The sequence below is a fragment of the Kogia breviceps genome, chromosome 6 (genome assembly GCF_026419965.1).
Source record: "Kogia breviceps isolate mKogBre1 chromosome 6, mKogBre1 haplotype 1, whole genome shotgun sequence".
NCBI classification, from domain to species: domain Eukaryota; kingdom Metazoa; phylum Chordata; class Mammalia; order Artiodactyla; family Physeteridae; genus Kogia; species Kogia breviceps.
In genome coordinates, this window is record NC_081315.1 from 127,302,102 (window position 1) to 127,325,542 (window position 23,441).

Genomic DNA, 23,441 nt, shown 5'->3' on the forward strand with positions numbered 1-23,441 from the left:
TATTTTGAGTCATTTAAAAGGAATAAAGCCATTTTTCTAGATAATAAATTGTAAATGAACCACTGAAATTATTTTGGGAAAACAGCTTTCATTCTGATAGAGTCTGATGTGAATCTGAAAACTCTTGGTGTTACAAAGGAAAAATTTTGATTTTTGCTGATGTAAACTTAGATTATCTAGTCTAAACCTGCTTTATTTCTTCAGATTAATCCTTATATGACATATTCTCTTCATAAATATTACCTATTTAGAACCTTGAATTTTTCTCTTTTGTCTTCCTAGCATTTTATCAGTAACTGCGTATATTTCTAAGTCTATAAATTTCTATGAATGTGCTAATCATACTGGTATCATATCACTTCCAATCCCCAAACCTTAGACTACTCAGTCAAAATTTGAGGGAATTCCTATGGTGAAGAAACAAAACTTAGGGGCTGGACATTTTTCTGCAATTAAAAGAGAATAACATCATGAAAATTCAAATAGGTTGGAAACTCAGTGGTCATTTGAAACACTAAACTCCAAAGAACTCATTTGTACATCTGTCAAAACATAGAAAAATCATTCTGATTTTGAAAGAACTTTTCAAAGACCTTATCTGTGAGGGAAATTGCACACCAACCTATGAGGAATATGTAATTTGTGTTAAACACAAAGTCTCATTCAAGAACTAAAGATAATCTTATATCCGATCAATTCTAGACCAGAAATTTCATAATTTATTTCTAGTGAGAATGTTCTTAAGGGAATAGGTGATACAAATCAAGCAGGATCCAAGTGCAGAAAGCACTTCAGAAGTGCAAAAATGTTTGATTCTCTTCATCTTTACATGAGCAAATACATTTACAAATCGCCTACTTGCTCTTCCTCTGTATTTCAAGGCAAGTCTAGCAAAACACATGTAGGGGGAGAAACACAATAAAATGAAGAATAAACGTGATGGGAAGTAGGGATAAAAAGGAGAGAAAAAAGTGAAGAGAAGACAAAAGAGTAGTTAAGAACTTAAAATAGAGAGTGATGAGAAAATAAAGACACGTAGTAAAGTGATTAGGGTTAAGGATAGTCAGTAGAGGGCATGGGAGCAGGAAAATACAGAGTGCATCAGAGGAGTCGAGAAGCCCTAGAAAAAAGGAATGGTATGTGACTTAGCACCAAGTCTAGAGGTCACATCACAGAGTCAATACTTATGTAATGACAAAACAAAAACGAACACCGACATTTACTGGCAGGCAGAGTAGCATATTTCAAGAATTTGCATCTCACTATCAGAGAAGCTTCAAAGAGCTGCTTGATTTTCATGGCAATTTGAGTGAAAGGAAGGAAGATAGAAAAATGAAGTGGGTAGGATTTTGAAGTTAGAGGGGTCCTCTTGGTAAAAGGAGAGAAACTAAACTGGATTGCGTATTTTCACCGAGTGGGATTTGAGCCAATATGCCTTACAGCAGAATTTCCCAAAAGTTTTCCATATTTAAACACAGACTTTACTATTACTTACTTGATCTGTTTAAACTGTAGACCTTCTTTTTTTTTTTTTTTTTTTTTTTTACTAAATAGCTTATGTAAAAAGGAAATTAACAACCTAAACAGTAATATCTGTTTCATATACTAGTTATGTTTTTTTCTCATACACATTAAAATAAATAAAACATTTGCTATGGAACCACTTAAAATAATATCTCATGCTGTTGCTGCTTTGCATGCACGGAAAGTGAGATAGTCCTAGGCTATGAGGAAGGCAGGAAGGACTCTTGTCTGATCCACAGCAGTGGGAAGCTCTTGAAAGACCCTAAAGAGGTGGGAAATACAGGAGAGCAATGGGCAGTGAGCCCCCGAGGCCTGCAAGAAAGGGGGAGAGATGAGGAAATAGCCCCTTGAGATCTGGCATGGAGGTCACACAGTGTCACTTCTGCCTCATTCTGTTGATGAAAGAAACTCACAGAGCCAGCTCAGATTCAAGAGGTGAGGTAGTAGACTCCACTTCTTTTTTTTTTTTTTTTTTCAATATTTATTTATTTGGCTGTGCTGGGTCTCAGTTGTGGCACATGGGATCTTCGTTGCTATGTGCAGGATCTTAATTGCAGCATGCGGAATCTTTTAGTTGCGGCATGCGGGCTCCCAGTTGAGGCATGCATGAGGGATCTAGCTCTCCAACCAGGGATCGAACCCCGGGCCCCCTGCATTGGGAGCATGTCATCTTAACCACTGGACCACCAGGGCAGTCCCTAGACTCCACTTCTTGATGGAAGAATCTGTAAAGACTTTGTGGCCATTTTTAATCTACCTCAACTCACAGGCTCAAAAACTCAAAAACTCAACAGAGGGTCATCAACATAATTCAAAAGAGGTGCCATTAATTTGGAATGTCATTTTTGTGTTCTTTTGAAGCTATAATATGTTTGGGGTTAAGTTTAACAGAATTAGGTCAGTAGAAGAAGAGTATAGCAACAGTTTTATTCTAACTCTCATTTTCATTGGGGGATGCCAGTTCTTATAGATTGTACACATACTCACAGAAATACACACACACCTCCAGGTCTATTATAGGTTTCTTGTACTATCTCTGTTCAAGAGAACTAGAAAATCAGTTTTATAATACGAATGGGAAGAACCAAATTAAAGGCCAACTTAATTGATTTTAACCTAAAGTAAACACAAAATGTCTTGTTTTTAAATGGCATCTCTCAGTGGGTGAAACACCTAATTCAGGCATCTCAAGAGACAGATATTCACTTATGGTAGAGGAATAGTTCTGCTTCAGAGTGGAGATGGGGAGATGATTTATATTCTACTTAATTAATTCTTAACTGAGAGTAATATTATGGTGTTTTATCAAAATCTTCTAATATATTTGTTATCTCCAGAGCATAGAAGAGAATAACTTATAAATTCTACTGACCAGTGTTTGAGAAGCTGTGGACAGTTCACAGGTCTTCCTAAAACAATGATGGACTTTTCATTTTTCACCTCTTGGGTTTGGGAATGATTCTCTTTTCAAAGGTTCCCCTTTGAATGCATAACATTTTTGTGCCTGGTATTATGCTCTTTTCACTCCGTTTTGCACCTCCCTCCTTCTCCCTCCCTGCTTTGTTGTGTTGAGGTTCTGGCAAAACACATCTCTGCTTTGCCAGCTGCTCTGCAATGGGCTCTGCCGATGGATGCCGGGCTGATAGTGCAGGGCTGGAGGACGTAGAAGGAGCACTGCCTTCCTCAGTGCTTCCTGTTTTATTCCCACTGCTGATTTTGCTTCCTGTGCCCTCAGACTGCACCCAGTGGGGCTTCTCCACTTGGCCGTGGGGGTATTTTGCAGTAGCAGCAATGGATGCCCGTTTGCGGTTTTCCCAGACTGTAGACAGCCTCATCATGTCCTGTCAGAAACACCAGCATCCTGTCCTTAGAGGTCCAGGTCACAGGGAGACCTCCAAGTTCCCTTTTTGCCCTTGGTGTGCCCTTTTCAGTTCTCCAACACCTGGTTATATTACATTCTCTTTATTCAAAGAACAGACAGGGTTTCTGTCTTCTGATTGGACCCTGACTGAATAAGTGACCAAAGACTAACACAGATGATCACTTAAAACATTAATCTTGATCATTTTAAGTGTGATCTTCAAAATTCAGGATGTACCTACCAGAAGACTTCAAAGAATACAATCTTTAAGTTTCAGGGTTTACAATGCTCATTTGAAGTAGTTTAATATTAGAGAAGCTCTCTAATATTTAAAGCCACATACTTAAGCTAATGAAGACTTTTCACCGAAAGATTTGGAAGAGCTTGGTATAATGACAATTAATCTGAGCTAAAATCTTGTGGATGTGATAGGATGTAAATATCACACAAAAGTCAGCCAAAGATTAAGATGGTTTCAAGTAGTATACAAACAACTATTTCAAGCAAATTATAGGGGACAGTCGAAATAAATCATTTCATATATATCAAAGTTGAGCAACGGCAAGTGGAAGAAAAAAAGTAAAACAACTGATTTTCAATGGATTGTGGCTTCAGTTGGAACGTGTGAGGCTAGGGACCATTTAGTTATGTTCTGAGCAGAAGATGTAGCACCTTTGGGCTTCACTGGACCCTCCGGCCCTTGGGGGGGATCGTGTGCTGAGAATGATGGCTTTTTCAGACTTAGCACAGAATCTTTCTCAGTGACCGAGTACCTCTTAATAGTAAATACGGTTAACAGTGCAAGGTGGCCAACGATAAGTGTCAGCCCTGGGTGTTGCTGGCTTTAAAAGTGTGAAGTGGAACCTTAGGCTGGAGGAAGGTGTAGGGGCTGTTGGAGATTTTTATAAAAAGTTACATAATACAGTGCATATAAATAGATTAGAAAGAGAAACAAAAAATGATAACATCCGTTGCCCCTAGTGAGGGGAGCTGCATGGCTGGGGACAGGAGTGGGAGAAAGACTTGCCTTTCACTGTCTGCCCACTTGTATTTTTTAAATTGTGTACAAAGTTTATATAATACCTGCTGAAAAATTTTAAAAAGCCAGCTAACTGTTTAATTCATATTGGTATTTCCCTTCACAGTTTCCAAATGGCTCTCACTTCCGTAATTCTCTCTGCTCCACACTAAAATCCTGTGAGGCAGGATGGCTGGGTTCTTCTTGTCTTACGCATGAAAACCTGAGGGTATAAATGTCTGACTTCCTCAGTATCATACAAACAAAGTTGAGGTTAAAAAAAAAAAGGCTTAGGTTACAAACAAGGTTTTCTTGCTCTTGAGTAGTTCTTGCCATATATTGCACTGCCTTCTGTGTGCTCAGGACTACAGAACAGATTGTGTAGAAAGAAGATGGGCCTTTACAAGACAGAGTTTACAGACCAGCCTCTGGCCTATGTATCGACACATGTAAGGTTTCTACACCCGGTGGAAAGACTGTTACTGCAGCCCCAGTAACTTACAGACCAAAGCTCCATGCTATGTGAATTAATTCATGTGTTCAATAGTGACAGACGTCCTTGACTAGCCCAGGGCTGAGGACCTTATATGCATTGTTTGCAATCTTAACCAAAGGCTTACAAATAGGTCTTCTCCCCATTTTGCAGATGGGGAAATTGAGATGCAGAGAGGTTACCGAACCAACATATTAGGTTAAAAAAATTGTAAGGCCAGGATTTGTATTCAATTCATCTTTCCCATAGCCTGTTCTTTTTTTAAAAGGCATTGGGCTGGTTGCTCCAATGGATACATAGGTATGTAAGAAAGCTAGTGCCTCAAAAATGGAAGTGTGCATTGTGGGGTGTGCAGAGGAGTGGATGGTGGGGCAGAGAGGAGACAAGTACTGTGAAAACTCTAAAACTCATAAATCCAAGTATTATAAAAGAAGTCTGAGCAAATGCCATAAGGGTTTAAAGGAGGAAGCAATCTTAGTCTCCTGCAGATGAGTTAGACATGGCTTTATTCAAGAGAAAGCGAGGGTGAAATAAGCATTGAAGAATTACTAGCAACTGAAATATGGAGTAGACTTGGAGTTAGGAATAGGAAGAAAGCAAAACAGGGCAGATGGAATGTGCAAATGTTTTAACGACTGGCCAGTGTCTGCAACGTAAACTATGTTATAAAAAAATTTGTCTGTTGCCTCCCCTAGGACAGGTATCTAAGATGCAGGAGCACTAACTGAGATGCTGGTGACCAAAGCCCCTCTGGGGAAAATAGTACCAAAAATAAATACATAAACAGTTTAAAAATTGTTGAATGAATGCATGTAAGATGACAAGGGAAGAAAGCATGAGAACTTCTTCCCCCCAATTTTCTATCACTTTGGCTGAGCTCTGAGTTACACTATTATCTTATTGTAGTAATTATTCAGTGCTTGATTATGGTAAAAAAAAAAAAATCAACCCTATTAAAACACATAAGGATGCTAAAGTAATGCTTTGCTGTGTCAACTGGCTCTCTCCAAGTCCAAGGAGAATGGCGGAACCCAGAACTCCTGCTGCCAAATATCCACTTCCCTCAGTTTAGAGAAGTTTCCCAACTCCCCTCCCTAGGTATTTTGTACCTTCGAAAGGGCTTCAGGGGTTCCACAAACAACGAAGATTTAAATTGCCTGAAAAACTCATTCATTGATTTTATCTGTTTTTTATATTGTGATTCCAGATAAGATTTCACTAAAAAAAAAATTTTTTTTTTTTTTACAACCTTAGCCAGAAAACATACGTCATTGAAATACCTCCTCAAAGTTGCAAGACTTGGAAATTCTGAGCCAGGCTGAGGGTGTTTACACAAGCTGCAAATGAAAGGACGTGAGGGTGGTCAGTGACTACACGTTGTAATGGAAAGAGGACTGGGTAGGAAGGTGTGCCAAATGGGTTCTACTCTGATCCCACTAACAAGATGGGAGATTTGCCTCTATATGCTGGGTGACCTGAACAATGAAACCCGACCTCTCCGGACTCCTTTTTCCTCATCTATACGAGGAGGGAATTGAAAAAGATGACCCTTGCTTGTCCAGCTATTGACAAGTAGGTACTGAACACTCTCTAGGATTTAAGCACATAGCTATTTATTTCTTCTATGCAGTTAGCCATTTTTTTGCGGGGGTGGGGTGGGTACGTGGGCCTCTCACAGTTGCGGCCTCTCCCGTTGCGGAGCACAGGCTCCGGACGCGCAGGCCCAGCAGCCATCGCTCACGGGCCCAGCCGCTCCGCGGCACGTGGGATCCTCCCGGACCGGGGCACGAACCTGCGTCCCCTGCATCGGCAGGTGGACTCTCAACCCCTGCGCCACCAGGAAAGTCCTCAGTTAACCATTTCGGACAGTTAAAGATGTTACTGGGTTGGCCAAAAGTTTCATTCGTTTTCTTCCGTAAGATGGCTCTAGTAGCACTTAGTTGTCTTTAACTTTATTCAAAACAATTTTGTTAGATTGTATGTGACAGCTGTCATATCAGTGTGCATTAAAAAAAAAAAACTTACCAAAATTGGTGAATTTTTGCGTAGCCATTTTAATATTGAGGATGGAAGAAAAAATCAACATTTTAGGCATATTATGCTTTACTATTTCGAGAATGGTAAAAATGCAACTGAAAAGCACAAAAAGATTTGTGCAGTGTATGGAGAAGGTGTTGTGACTGATTAAACGTGTCAAAAGTGGTTTGCGACGTTTTGTGCTGGAGATTTCTCGCTGGACAATGCTCCACTGTTGGATAGACCAGTTGAAGTTGACAGCGATCAAATCAAGACATTAATTGAGAACAATCAATGTTATACCATGCGGGAGATAACTGACATACCCAGGATATCCAAATCAAGCGTTGAAAATCATTTGCACCAGCTTGGTTATGTTAATCACTTTGGTGTTTGGGTTCCACATAAATTAAGCGAAAAAAACCTTAACTGTATTTCCGCATGCAATTCTCTTCTTAAATATAATGAAAATGTTTCGTTTTTGAAACAAACTGTGACGGGCGGTGAAAAGTGGGTGCTCTACAATAATGTGGAATGGAAGAGGTCACGGGGCAAGTGAAACGAACCACCACCAACCACACCAAACGCTCGTCTTCATCCAAAGGTGATGTTGTGTATATGGTGGGATTGGGAGTCCTTTATTATGAGCTCCTTTTGGAAAACAAAACAATTAATTCCAACAAGTACTGCTCCCAATAGACCAACTGAAAGCAGCACTCGACGAAAAGCGTCCAGAAGTAGTCAACAGAAAACGCATAACCTTCCATCAGGATAAAGCAAGACCGCATGTTTCTTTGATGACCAGGCAAAAACTGTTACAGCTTGGCTGGGAAGTTCTGATTCATCCGCCATATTCACCTTCAGACATTGCACCTTCAGATTTCCATTTATTTAGGTCTTTACAAAATTCTCTTAATGGAAAAAAATCTCAATTCCCTGGAAGACTTATGTAAAAGGCACTTGAACAGTTCTGTGCTCAAAAAGATAAAAAGTTTTGGGAAGGTGGAAGTGTGAAGTTGCCTGAAAAATGGCAGAAGGTAGTGGAACAAAAGGGTGAATACGTTGTTCAATAAAGTTCTTGGTGAAAATGAAAAATGTGTCTTTTATTTTTACTTAAAAACTGAAGGCACTTTTTGGCTATCTCAATACATTTGGTGTAGATCTATAAACTGAACTGAAGAATTGATTTCAATTTGTGAATGATTAGAATTGTCCAGCCCAAAGAAAAGTGATTTCTCTAATAGTTCAGTATAATCTATGATAAATTACTTCTTCAATATAAATATTATAATGTGGAAACACATACACAGGCTGGGTTTAAAGTCATGAATGTACAGACTTTCCTCTAGCCAGTTCATTTATTTGGATCCTCTGAAAGGTCATTGCTGATTACCACAGGATGACCCAAGTGTTAGGATATGGCAATCTGTGTAGACTTGTCCATCTATGTACATATGAAAATATAATTTGATAGAATTGCCCTACTATTTCATGATATGGCTTACGTATATGACTATGTATTGACTTGCTTAGATGAAACAATTTTTAATCTTATAGTCACATGGCAGAAAACAAAACAAAACTATCTAACCAAGCCCAGAAGCCCTTTTCTCCCCACTGTGGTAAGTTTGATTACTTTAAAAAATCCATCACATACTATATACACTTTTGAGCATCTATGATCTCTTTAATACGTATCAGTCACTGCTATGTACTAGGCATTGTATTAGGCATGTATTAGCCATTAGGTTATGGCTGTGTACATAATAGACAGTCCCAATTCATAAGCATATAGGCAGGTAAACAGGCAAGAACAATTATGTTTGATCTACAAAGTGTAAGATGCCACTGCAGGTACATAGGACAAATACCTGATCCAGAGACAGTAAGTTAGTAGAGATTTTCTGGAGGAAGAGATGTAAGCTGAGAGACTTGGTAGATGAGAAGGAGTTAGCCTTGCAAAGGTGTTGAGAGGTGGGAATAAGGGTCATCTAGACATAGGGAACAGTGCGTGTATAGTGCCCAAGGTGAGAGAGCGCAGTATGTTGCGAGAACTTGGGGAGAAGTGAGTAGCAATCAGGTCATGCACACTATTGTAAACTATCTTGGACTTTTCCTACGAAATCAGTAGCATGATTGATGTGTTTGACCAGGGAGGTGACTTGTATTTTCAAGTTTACTCAACCTTCAGTGTGGTAAATCCATTGCCAGAAACCAAGCCTGAAAGCAGAGTGCTGAGTTAAAAAGCATAGCAGAAATCCAGGTTAGAAATTATGGTGTCTTAACCAGGGTAATGTGAAAGAGATGGGAGAAAATAGACCATATTCCAAATCTTTGAAGTTAGAATCAGCAGGGTTCAGTATTTTTTTTTTTTTTTTGAATATATAGAATAAAAGAGAAGGACAATTCAGGAAAGATACTCTGGTTTCTGAATTGGGAAACTTGATTTATGGTACTACCTTTCAATGTGATGAGGAACAAAAAAAGGTGACAGATTTGGGTGAAGGGAGAAAATGTGATGAGTTTGTCTTGGGACATGTTGTACTTTGGGTGTATATGGACCATCCAAACAGAAAAGTGTAGAAGGCTTTATGTATGTATAAAGTTAGAAGAGGACATCTAGGCTGGAAATAAAACAAAGCTACAAAAGTCACCAGTCTAATGGCATCTGAAACTGTGGATTAGATGACCATTCAGGGAAAGTGTGTAGACTTAGAACAGAGGTAAGCCAAGGACAGAACAATGACCAAAGCCCACATTGTAAGAGATGGTTGAGACTCAGGAGGAAATCCAGGAACATAAAATATCACAGAAATTCAAGGGAAGAGGGCACTTGAAAGAGGAAAGAATGGTCCATAGTGTTAGGTGACTTCGAGAGCACACCCCTCCCCCCCCAAAAAAAAACAGTTTTAAGAAGTACCCATTGGATTTAGCAACCAGAAGGTCATTGGTGTCCCTTGTGATAACAGCTTCACTTGAGTGATGGGGATGGAAACCAGATCACACAGGGTTCAGAAGTGAGTGGGAGCTGTGGACATGGTGACAGTGAGTGTAGAAAATGCTTTCAAGAAGTTTGACTGTTAAGGCAGAAGAGAGATAGTGTGCTAGTTGAAAGGGTGTATCAGGTTGAAAAGAAGGTTTTAAGAGAGACTTAAGCATGTTTATATGCTGATAGGAAAAATCCAATAAAGAAAGAAAAGAGACTAGCCAGTGGCAGGAGATCCTTAAGGCGGTGGGAAGGAGGGTATGAGATACAATGCACTGGTGGAAGCTTTACCCTTTACCAGGAAGAGGCGATCCCTCCAAGTATCAGGAGGATGGAGTGATGATGGTCCAGATGGTCCCACGTTGGGTAATGAGAGTGTGATAAGAGCTTTCAAGATGCCAAGATGAATATGCCAGGATCCTAGTCCTCTCTCAGTTTGGAAGAGGGAGATAAAACATATGCTAATAATTCTGTTATTAAGTAGAAAGTGATAGATGACATGAGAGAGTTAGAAATAGAAGGCAAAGAATGGTAGCTTACTGAATGGAGAGGTTGTTTCTGATTTGGGATGGAGTAGAATCTCATAAAGGAGGTAAAGTCTGAGATAGTTCTTAAAGTATGTGAGGAACTCAGAAGTGTAGGCCATTACATTGCAAGAGAATAAGCAAAGGGAATTGAAGGTGATATTTAGGGAATGGTGACTAGATAAGATTTGAGTGAAGTGTCAAATAGGTGGAATAATAGGTGATGAACCTCAAAAGTTGGAGCTTCGTTGAGGAAAGGCGCCATGTCAGACCAAGGAGTTTGGAGTTGGACTTATTTTCAGTAGGCAGTGGGAAGTTATAGAATTTTTCATGTTTAAAAAGTAGAACATTTGAGAATCAAATTAGAAAGGTATGGCAGCATATTAAAAATAAAGATGTAGAAAACACTGAATGCTAAAAAAGGTATATTAGGAATTTCATAAATATTGATTAATGAATCAAGGGATGGATGAACAAAGACCATTTTGTATTTGTACAAATAATACAACATTAAATTAAAACCTACTGTATGATATCCCTGGGGTATAAGGATGGTTCAACATACACAAATCGATACATCACATAAAATGAAAGATAAGAATCATATGGTCATTTCAATATATGCAGAAGAAGCACTTGGCAAAAGAAAACATCCATTCTTGATAAAAACCTCTAAACAAATTAGGCATATCTCAACATAATAAAGGCCATATATCACAAGCCCAAAGATAACATCACACTAATGTTGAAAGGTTGAAAGATTTTCCTCTAAGATCAGGAACAAGAAAAGGGTGCCCACTCACACCCCTCCTATTCAATGTAGTACTGGAAGTCCTAGCTAGAGCAATCAGGCCAGAAAAAAGAAATAAAAAGTATCAGAATTAGAAAGGAAGAAGTTAAGTTGTCTCTATTTGCAGATGACATGATTTTATATATAGAAACTCCTAAAGACTCAATCAAAAAACTGTTAGATCTAATCAACTAATTTAGTAAAGTTGGAGAATACAAAATTAACACAAAAATTCAGTGGTGTTTCTAAACACTAGCAATGTACTTTCAGAAAAAAATCCCATTTATAATAGCATCAAAAACTACCAAATATTTAGGAATAAATTTGCCAAGAAAGGTGAAAGATATATTCTGAAAACTATAAGAAATTGATGAAAGAAATTAAAAGAAGACACAAAGAAGTGGAAAGATATCTTGTTCACGGATTGGAAGAATTGGTATTGTTAAAATGTCAATACTACCAAAAGCCAGCTATACATTCAGTGTGATCCCTAACAAGATTCCAGTGACAATTTTTACAGAAGCAGAAAAATACCTCCTAAAATTTATATGACATCACAAAAGACCCTGAATAAACAAAGAAATTGTGAGAAAGAAGAGCAAAGCAGGAGGCATCATACTTTCTGATTTCAAGCTATTCTATAAGCTACAGTCATCAAATAAGTATAGTACTGGCATATAAACAGACAGATAGATTAATGGAACAAAATCAAGAGCCCAGAAATAAATCCAAGCATATATGGCTGATATTTGACAAGGGAGCCAAGAATACTCAATGGAGAAAAGACAAGACTGTTTAATAGATGGTTCTGGGATAATTGGATATTCACATGTAAAAGAATGAAACTGGATCCGTATCTTACCCTCACAAAAATTAACCCCAAATGGATTAGGACTTAAATGTAAGACCTGAAACCATAAAAATCCTACAATAAGACCCTTGACATGGGTCTTGGTAATGATTTTCTGGATATGACACCTAAGCACAAGCAACAGAATAAAAAAAAAAAATAAACAAGCGGGACTACATCACACTAAAAAGCTTCTTTACAGCAAAAGAAACCATCAACAAAGTGAAAAAACAACATACAGGACAGGAAAAAATATTTGCAAACCATATATCTGTTAAGGGGTTACTATTCAACATACATAGAGAACTCCTATAACTCAATGGCAAAAAGCAAATAGTGCAATTAAAAAATGGGCAAAGCACCTGAATAGACATTACTTCAAAGAAGATGTATGAAACACCAACAGAATCCGAAAAGATGCTCAGTATCGCTAGTCATTAGAGAAATATAGATGAAAACCACAATGAGATATTACCTCTTGCCTATTAGAATGGCCATCATCAAAAGAAAAGAGATAACAAATGCTGGTGTGGATGTGGAGAAAACGGAATGCTTGGGCATTCTTGCTGGGAATGCAAATAGGTACAGCCACTATAGAAAACAATATGGAAGATCCTTGAAAAATTAAAACTAGAACTACCATATGATCCAGAAATTCCACTTCTGGGAATACATCCAGAAGGAACAAAAACACTAACTTGAAAAGATATTTGCATCCTGATGCTCATAGCCACATTATTTACAATAGCCATGACATGGAAGCAACCTAAGTGTTCATTGATGGGTGAATGGATAAAGTAGTTGTGGTATATATAGAATAACCATTATGTGTATAATAGATATGTATATATTGAATATATATATAAAATGTGGAATATTTTTCACCCATAAAAAACAAGGAAATCCTATCATTTGTAACAACATAGATGGACTTTGTAGGCATTATGCTAAGTGATCATACAAAGACAAATACTGTATGATCTCACTCATCTGTGGAATATATTCTTTAAAAAACTCATAGAAAAAGAGATCAGACTTGTGGTTACCAGAGAAGGAGGGTGGGAGGAGAGGGAATTGGAGGAAGGGAATCAAAAGGTATAAGCCTCCAGTTATAAGATAATTAAACAGGGATGTAATTATCCCTACTAGGGATGTAATGTACAACACGATAACTATAGCTAACACTAAAGTATAATATATAGGAAAGTTGTTAAGAGAATAAATCCTAAGAGTTTTCATCACGAGGAGAAATTTTTTCCTTTCTTCTTTTCTGTTTATTGTATCTATATGAGAAAATGGATGTTAACTGAACCTACAGTGATCTTCATTTCACTATATATGTAAATCAAACCATAATGCTGTATACCTTAAAGTTATACAGTGATCTATGTAAATTATTTCTCAATAAATTGGAAAAAAACCCAATATTTGAAATTTTATTTTGACAAATGAGTTAAAGAAAGACTATAAAATTGCTATTAGTTTCTGAGAACTTTAATTTATTTGCTAACTTTTACCGTTAAGTAAATTATGTAAGGAAGAACACTTACATTCAAAGCTTTAGAAAATATTTTTTAGTTGTGAGAGCTTTGAAGAAAACTTTAAGAAAGTATTATAACTATTTCAACTTAATTAAAAGAAGTCCCTGGGACTTCCCTGGTAGCACAGTGGTTAAGAATCCACCTGCCAATGCAGGGGACACAGCTTTGAGCCCTGGTCTGGGAAGATCCCACATGCTGCAGAGCAACTAAGCCCGTGTGCCACAACTACTGAAGCCCGCGTACCTAGAGCCTGTGCTCTGCAACAAGAGAGGCCACTGCAATGAGAAGCCCAAGCACCACAGTGAAGAGTAGCCTGCACTCGCCACAACTAGAGAAAGCCCGTGTGCAGCAACGAAGACCCAAAGCAGCCGAAAGAAAGAAAGAAAGAAAGAAAGAAAGAAAGAAAGAAAGAAAGAAAGAAAGAAAGAAAGAAAGAAAGAAAAAGTCCCCTTAGGATCAACTGTATGGTGATGGGTGGTAGCTCGACTTGTGCTGGGGATCCCTTTGTAGCATATGCAGATTGAATTATGATGCTGTACACCTGAAACTTACATAATAATGATAAAAAAATTTCCCTCAGACTTTATAGAGAAAAAAATGAATCATAGAATTTTCAGTGACATCATGGTGACTCAGACTTGCTGCATGAAATATGCACTCTGATGTCTCCAGTCACGATCACAAAGAGTTTGTCAAGGAGCTGATAGATTTCTCTTTATCATTTGTTGAAAGTATACACTTGTTGGATAACATGTAGAGGAAGCTTATCATTAGGTTGAAGTTTTGAAGCCTCAAACTAAAATGCTTTTATATTGCATCATAACTTTGTTTCCTTAAAATTGTACTTCCTACAGGTAATAAGTTAGTAACTCCAAAGCCATATTTAATTATTAAACATAATATGCCATAAGACATTAAGTAAATACTTTAAAAATATTTGTAGTAAGAAAATGTAAAATCTGCTTTAGAAGCTTAAGCATACTAAACTAAGGGTAAATCATGACAAATTTCAGTTAATAAAGAGAATTTTTATATTCATGTCAGCAAATGCAAACAGGAAAGTAACTTGCAACATTACCATGTCATTTGCATTAGCAAATAGTAAGCTATGCAGTTTAAATACAGTTGTGTAAACTGGGCAAGAATGTGTGAATACACAGTGATATTGTTTCTTTGAGAACTTGAGAAACATACCTAATAGACACTCACATTTAATCTTTGTGTATGTGTTTCCACACTTGAAGTTTTATTACCTTTTTGTTAAGGACTTTAGTTTTAGGGTTTTTATTTAAACCTCTATGAATTGTATTTTTAAATTTCTGACTCATTAAGCAAGTTCCCTCCATTTTTAAGGCACATTTACAACTAAGATATTTTCATTTGTTGTCATTAAACCCTTGAAATATACAGGAAAAAAAAGCTTTAAAAAGAGAACTCTGCATTGAGACAGATTAACTAAAAGTCTTAGAGATGCAACAGGTCTTCAGAATATAAGCCTTCAAATAGCATGTGCTTTAAATGGTAATGTTACTTACAAGAAAAAGAAAGAGTTAGTTTAAAAAAAGAAAGAAAGAAAAGGCATTACCTATCAGCACTTTTTATGAGGTAAAGTTCGGTGGGAAATCTTTAGAAATGGGTCCTTTCTAAGGCATCACCCTCTTCTTTTGAAACAATAGTTCCATCTAGTGGACATTTACTTAGAAACAAACCTCTGATTCCAAAAGTTAGAGAAAGTTTTTTTTTCTTTAATGAAATGAGCATTACAGGAAAATAACAAGGATAATAGGAGAAATAACTTATTTAAAATATTAATTTCACAAGTTACAAGATAGAAACCAAATAATTATGCTGGAAAACAAACAAAAATATCTACCTGCAAATAAAACACTTTCCTATGTTTAAGAACACACTAGAAATGTAAAAAAAATTCGATAATTTAATCAATGTGGAGAGCCAAAGTAGGTAACACTGGAATGGCTGTGATGAGAAACAAACTACGATTTGATTAAAAACAAAAATCTGGTACACGTTTCCCAAAATGCAGAGTAATAGAAATCATTCATTTATTCATTTCAGCAACAATATTTATTGGCCTTCAGCATCAAATATATGCCAGTCACTTCCTAGCTTCTACGATACTGACAATTGCTTTAGTCCTATAGCGCAAGAGGGGCTTCCTATCGATATCAGTGGCCATCTAAAGTGAACTATTGGAAATGCAAAACTTTGACCTCTGATAGTGGCTCTAATTTGCAACACAAGAGCAAGATAGACAATCTATTCAGATGTTTCACTCAAATATTAATCATATGGATGATTCCGAAATATTAACATGGCTGGATTTTTTTTTCACTGATTTGGCAGTGTTACTTCTAATCACATTATGTCTAAAAGCAGATTGGCAGCCTACAGAGTAAACCTCTAAACATTTGGAATAAAGTAAGCCAGAAGTTCTTGTTATTGTTGTCTCTTTTATTTTAAAAGACCAAAATGGTTGATTGGATCAACCACTGATAATTGATTGGATCATTATTTATTTTTAGTTCAGTTCAAAATTAAAATGATTAAGCTCTGGATAAATCTTCTAGAATGTGCAGACTGTGTGTATTTCCAGGTGCAAGGGTCTTTGGACTGAGGACGTTTCTGGCTCTCTTTTATCCCTTATATTCCTTGACTATGAGTGCCTCAACCCAGAGCAGACAAACTGCCTACCAGGGCAGTTTTGAGTTAAGTAGGATCTCTGTACCTCTTTTGCACACACTGGGACTAATTTCAGGGTTTCCCAATGCTTTTCCTGGATTTAGGCATATAAGCTAGGATCCTCCCAGGGATCTACATATATTTGCAGGGCGATTTAATGCCACTTTTCAGTTAAAAAACAGTAGTTAAGTGATATGGTCCATGAATGTCTTCTATCTAGGCCTTAAAGGTCAATCATCCTTGCCCTTTCACCGGGATGGAAGAAGTCTTTTTGATACCACATAATCGCTTTTTAATAGATGGGCCTCAGAGTAATTCATACATGAATGATCTTGAATTTCTAAAACTATATTCTCCTATGATCTTTCTCCAAGTTATAAACTAGAGCAGAAGGTAAACTTGATAAAATAGACTTTTTGATATAAAATATTAAACAGGTTAGAAAACTGGGGAGTGGTATTGTGACCTATGCAAGTGATTGAAATAAAACTCTTAACAGCAACTAGAAGAAAAAGTGGGAATAAAGGCCAGACGGGTGACAAGGGGATGAAGAAAGCAGTTTAGTTAGATTAAAAGTGTAGGGGCTAGATTATGTGGCCATTTGGAAGTAATGCTAATGGTTTCCAGTTACTATTTTCACACTAGTTGCCAAATATTAGACTAGGTGCTATATATATGCTGTCTTATTTAGCCTCGCTACAACCTGTACAACAGAAATTATTACATCGATCCATGTAACAGATGAAGAAATTAAGTCCCCGAGGAGTTAAATTACTTGCCCAAGTTCACATAGAAGACAGAAAGCAGAAATGGCATTTTCTCTGACTCCAAAGCTTTAGCTTGTTCTACTTTACCAGTAGAACAATTATTTTTAACTCTCAAATGGAGTGTTGATATATAAAGCAAATGAAACTCCATGGAAAGCAATTTGAAACTACTGCATTACTCTGTATGGTAAAAGCTTTATTGTTCTCAGTAGCATTAGTCACAATAGCCGAAAGGTTGAAATAATCCAAGTGTCCATTAACAGGCGCGTGGATAAACAAATGTGGTGTGTACATACAATGGAATATTATTCAGCCTTTAAAAGGAGTGGAGTTTTGACACATGCTACAGCAGGGATGAGCCTTGAAAACATTAAGTGAAATAAGCTAAGTAAAGTAAGCCAGGCACAAAAAGACCATATTTTATGATTTCTTGCTACTGACTAGAACAGCATCTTAAGGGTCCAGCAATGTTCATTCCCTGATCCTGTTTCCATATAGACCTAGAAAGAGAAACAAATGACAGCCTAGACACAAGTTGCTTAAATACTTTAATAAACAAATTTTATTATTAACTAAAAGTAAGCAAAACAACTGAACAAGAGGAAGTAGCATATTATTTCAGGCACAATAAGGAAAGATCTTTCTGAGCATGAGTTTGTGAATCGATTGGAATTTTATACAAAGAAAGCTTCCAGGGCTTCCCTGGTGGCGCAGTGGTTGAGAGTCCGCCTGGCGATGCAGGGGACACGGGTTCGTGCCCCAGTCCGGGAAGATCCCACGTGCCGCGGAGCGGCTGGGCCCGTGAGTCGTGGCCGCTGAGCCTGCGCGTCCGGAGCCTGTGCTCCGCAACGGGAGAGGCCACAACAGTGAGAGGCCCACGTACCGCAAAAAAAAAAAAAAAAAAGAAAGCTTCCAGCCCTGGGTCCTCTGGGTAGCACCAATTGCCAGCCCGGCGGCTACTTTTTCTTTGTCTGTTTGTTTGCACCATCCTCCGTCGCTTCCTTCTATGGGAAGTGAGTCCCTATTGCAGACAAAGCACTGTGTTGAGGGGTACAAAAATGAAGTTCCGTAAACACAGTTTCTACCCTCTTCTCCTGAAGGAGCGCCAGTTTGAGTCATGGAAAGAGCCAAGTTATCCAATTTATTTTCCGCAGTGCATTAAATCTCAATGCACAGTGCAGCGATGCAGACTCAGGTGAGAACACAGAGGGGCCATAGCCTGATGAGATGGAGGCTGGAGGAGGCTCAGGGGAATGATGCTTGAGCTTAATTTTGATGGAGAAATTAATTTCCTCATTCAACCAACAGACATTTACTAAGTACCTGTTACATATCAGATATTTTTCTAGTGTTTCCAAATTTTAGTGGGCACCAGAATCATCCGGAGGGCTTGTTTAAACACAGATTGCTGTTTGCGGAGGCAGGAGGTCTGCAGCAGGGCTTGAGAGTTTGCGTTTCTAACATGTTTCCAGGTGATGGTAATATTGGTCTAAGAACTGTACTTCGAGAACCACTGATTTAGACAGAGCAGTACGAAATGGGGAAAAAGCAAGCAGTGCCATAGGTCGGGTTGTACGGTTTTAGCATGAAGCAAAGGCACCAGCGTGGGCTGTGGGGCGGCCACGGACCTTGAAATCCAGCCCTTATTGCACTTGCTAGCCCCTGAGGGCAATGTAAGCATTCGGGAAGGGCCCCTGGTCTGTATTTTGTCCACCCAAAAGGGCCCCTTTGTTAAATGTCTGCCCTGTGGGTATGTCTGCTCAGAGGGACCACTTTTTTGTAACTTGCACAAAGGCACGGGGTAAACCAAAGGCTGGAAGCAACGTGCAAAGCAGGGCAAGTGAGATGGAATTGCAGGTGGCTTACAGTGCCCAGAACAAAACAAGTGATGCTGAAGCCATGGCTCTGCGCTGGTCAGCCTGACTTCCAGCTGTGGTCTGTTTCACTCAGCAACCTCTATCCTTTTCCACACACAGATAGATTGTATGTTAAAATATTTCACCCATAAGGAGACTGTCTGATTCTCATCCTGTCTTGGATCTATCCTGTCACTGTGGACAGCCCCTCAGCTTACCTACATCCAGACCAGGTGACGCTAGCAGATATTAAATAGACACCAGAAAAAAGCAGAGATAAGGGACTCTAAGGACCAACTGAAGGAAACTAACAAAATAATGGCTTGGGTAGAAGATGGTGAACGAATGGAGAAGACCACACAGCACGAAAAAGCCTGGTGAAGATTACTGGAGAACGTGAGGGCTCCAGATATGAACTTGGTGATTAATGTGAAAAGATGAAAGGAAACTACTGGCATGTCAAGTCAAGAAACAATAACAGAGGAGACTATCAGAGTGGCCTTATTTGGAGTTGACCTGAGAGAATTAAGAAAATGTTGCTTGAGAAAGCCTATTAGGAGAAGGATAGAGTCCTTGGACAAAGTAACATCCTAAAGAAGAGATTCAGCTTAGTAAGGAAGAAGGGGAATAGCCTATAGATGGAGATTCTCATTTTTTAAATATTTAAAAGAAGCACAGCCTGCCAGTTATGTTGTGGGAACCATGCTTGCTGTACATATCTAGGATGTTTCCACTGCCTAGAATTATTCACCCGCTTCTTTTCAACAGGGCTTTCAGTTTCAGGGAATGAGATTCACGTGATCAAATGGATTGGGTGAGAACAAGAAAATACTAAAATTTCATCCTTTCTGTAGCAAAGGCAAAAGGCTTCAAAAAAAAGATTATTTAAGGTCTGCTATAGAGTGCAGTGTTCAGACTTTCCACAGCACAAGACAGTCTCTTCTCTGTGTTACCCAATTAATGTGCAGGTAAAAATCTGCTGTCTGCAAAGTATCTCACACGTGAAGGCTCAGCAGGCATCAAGGCCCTGGGAGAGATTGTTAAAACACCCTCCGGAGCGTCTGATTCAACTTCTCGTGTATAACCTGAGAATTTGCATCTCTAACAAGTTCCCAGCTGTTGCTGATGCAGCTGGTCTGGGGACCACACTTTGAGAACCACCATTTGTAAACATTAATAATGTCATGTCTTACAATGAAGGAATCACTGTCTAAATGCCCAAAGTCACAGCTGTTGGACAGTTCGTAAAGCAGTGTGATACAGCTACTGAGTTAAGACAACACCCTAGGAAATATGGGCACCTCTCACTCTGCCACAGAGAGGGGTTGCCAGTTTTCCCTAGTCTGCTCACCAAGGATCTCATGCCCAAAGTGACAGGTGCAAGATAGCAGTGTTTCATAAATTTGACCTCAGTGGGTGAGAGTTGATTATAGTAGGCAAGGCTGATTGGATCATACCAAGTAAATGGAGGCTGTGAAAACTGTAGACAAGTTTGTCGTGAATTTTCTATTAAATGATTAAAAGATTCCCTAAAGGTAAATGTGAGGGCATATATTTGCTCCAGTCATCTGCCAGAGCCAAATTTATGCTACATATATCTTTGAACGTGCCACTCTGTATTTGAAGAATACCAGCAGCTGGAAACAAGCACAAAGAGAATAGCATGGAATAGACTTCCTGGTGATGTCCACAGGCAGGTCTGGGAACCCATAAGCGTCTTAAATCAAAAGAGCCACCACTGAGATTCGGCTGCAACTCACCCATGCGTTATTTAAACACGCTTAGATTGAGTGGCTTATCTGGCCCCAAATAAATCACTGAAATAATTGGAAGCAGAAAGAGGTTTTGTACACTGTCCTTCTTTCTTTGATCACTGGACTCATCTCTTCAATGAACAGGTTTCACCCAACAAAATGATACGTGGTTTGGAACTACTGTGGAATAAGCCTCAGACTGGTGAACCAACAACACTGTTGGTTCCGAAAATAAAATTGTGCAGGCACTGAATAAGTATCACAGGAAAACATTACCAAGTCTTATTAGGAATACTGTTGGAAGTAGCTGTGATGGGAGGGTGTAGCCCAGTTCCTTTAAGAGGAAGGTTGGGACAATTGAGTTTGCTCTCAGCTCCTCTCATTAAAAGGGACTTAAAGGAAGACTCCTGACTGTGAAGGGGAGGCCAGCCAGGCTGGGTGAAGGAGGAGGCTTCTGCTAACAAGCCTGGTATGGGGCCTTACACAGAAAATCAGCACAATTGACATCTTTTGTTGTTTCTATGTGGACTGATGTGTGGGAGAGAAGGCCCTGTTGGGTTAGTTAGGGATATCCTTTTTGAGGGAGCCCTGGAAAAGGAGCCAGATGGTGAAATAAAGACTAGCTGAGATCAATGTGACAGAGCCTTCACAGCACCTTTAGTTATGGCTCTGTTATACTGGGAAAAAACAGTTGTTCCCCTTCTAGTTACATGCTTTGCTTGTGTGGTGTGAGTGTCTTGAATGTGCCTCTATAAATGCAAGACGCCAAGACCAATATAGAGTGTTGTTTTAAACTGTACACACAATTAGACCTCCTCAATCAGACCTCTTCCCATGGTGTAAGTATGTTGACGGTCGCCATTTTGTACTCTGCCCACGGGGTAGAGCTAGGTAACTGTAAATCCCAGATGGGCTGATCAGCAAAGACTCACTCTAACCCACTTTGGTCAAGCAGCTCATGTTCTTTTAAGCACTTCTTTTTTTTTTTTTTTTAAATACAGAAGTATTTTTAAATTTAATCATGTGAAACACAAAATGCTGACTTGACATATATTCACATGTAACTCTTTCTCTCACGTTTACAGCTCAACAGATTGGCGAATCCAGAGGAACTGCTATAAACACTATATACTGTATCGGTATTTCAAAAGTTTATTCCAACCCATTTCTTCTTTTATACTCTAAAACATCTTCATTATGTTGTTTGATGAGATAGTTCCACAAGAAAACGGAAGTGCCCAAGGTCAGTCCAACCTTCAGCCAGTCAAGTCTGTCAAGTGGCGATTCCCGAATGTAGAACTTTGACCGCACTGAAAAGCCGCTCGGGAGCCTGGCCGGGGCCAGCAGCTTGAAGAAAGGGCACCACAAGGCAGACGGCGCCATCTTGCCGGGCTGGGCTCCGCCTCCTCCAGCCCCGCCTCTCCCGGGGGTCGGCGTCCGGCCGAGCGCCCCCTGGCGGGAGGAAGCGCGGAACTGCGGGCTCTGAGGCTGTGCCGCGGGCGAGCGCTAAGCCCCTATTTTAAGCACTTCTGACGCGCTCAGCACTCTTATGTCCTCAGCGCTTGTTTGTATTGGGGCTTTCCCAACAGGGAGGATGACCTGGTCCCTACAGTTTATTCCCTACTGCTTGGCCTTCAGACAGTGTGCTCACCGTAAATTAATCCAAGGAAAAGATCGGATTCAAGATCAGATTCAAAGTTAAGTGGAATTTGATTTGATAAGGAAGTATATTTACCTCTTAAATGTTAGATTCATATGCATTAGAGCAAATTAAAATTAACTTTAATATTACTAATATTAATAATAATGTTCAACACTACCATGTTTAATGCCATGGTGGTAATGTAGTTACTGAGGCTTTGCTGAAACATGACAACTGCTAATAACTACTACTTTTTGAATGCCTACTATGCACCAGGAGATTTATGTACATTATTAGTCTTGCAAAAACTCTGTCAGATGTGTAAACCTTGCAATTAAGATATAGGGACTCTGGCAAAAAAAAAAAAAAAAAAAAAAAAGGCAAAAAAAAGCCCAGGTAAATTGCTTAAGATTGTCCAAGTAGTAAGTAGGAGAGATGGGCTCAAACTTAGGTCTGTCTGACTCCAAATCCCATGAGTTTCCACAACAATGTGTTATTATTTTGGTGTTTTTCTCTAAGAAGAAGGAAAATTATTTTAATATATTTGGAAACAATATTATCTTTTTATTTTAAGATTTTGCAAGGCAGAATAGGAACATAATCTATCATAAAAGTACGTTTGGTATCGCAAACTCCAGGAAAATAATGGACGCCTTTCTAAAGGATGCAGCAATTCTCCCCCACGGAGTTCGCATAGCATTCATCTACAGAATTGAACTTTTTCTAGATTCCTGGAGGAAAAATCCCTCCTTACATGACAAAATTAAAGGCATATTCATAACCAAAAATTCCCCTAAGCAGAATTGAATTTTAAAACTTCCATCAGGGCTTCCCTGGTGGCGCAGTGGTTGAGAGTCCGCCTGCAGATGCAGGGGACACGGGTTCGTGCCGCGGTCCGGGAGGATCCCACATGCCGCGGAGCGGCTGGGCCTGTGAGCCATGGCCGCTGAGCCTGCGCGTCCGGAGCCGGTGCTCTGCAACGGGAGAGGCCACAGCAGTGAGAGGCCTGCATACCACAAACAAACAAACAAAAACAAAACTTCCAGCAAAAAGAGACTGACGTCTCAGCAGAAAGTAAATAAAGATACTTTCTGCATCTTCTACATTAATTGACACTCA

At 39.0% G+C, this 23,441-nt stretch overlaps 1 protein-coding gene and 1 pseudogene across 3 annotated transcripts in view; both read right to left on the minus strand.

Annotated features, from left to right (window-relative positions):
• The window catches only part of TNIP3 (TNFAIP3 interacting protein 3), a 117,141-nt gene that overhangs the window by 10,452 nt on the left and 83,248 nt on the right, over positions 1-23,441 (minus strand). The window contains exon 10 of one of the 3 annotated variants that reach the window (XM_067036594.1): positions 15,330-17,570. The exons of 1 other annotated variant lie outside the window; for it this stretch is intronic. In XM_067036594.1, coding sequence (XP_066892695.1) covers positions 17,511-17,570 — 60 coding nt within the window. In that variant the 3' untranslated portion in view covers positions 15,330-17,510. Of the gene's footprint in view, positions 1-15,329; positions 17,571-23,441 lie in introns of those variants that run through there. One more of the 3 variants, XM_067036589.1, reaches the window with a different exon arrangement.
• Positions 21,743-22,063, minus strand: LOC131758346 (NADH dehydrogenase [ubiquinone] 1 subunit C1, mitochondrial pseudogene; annotated as a pseudogene).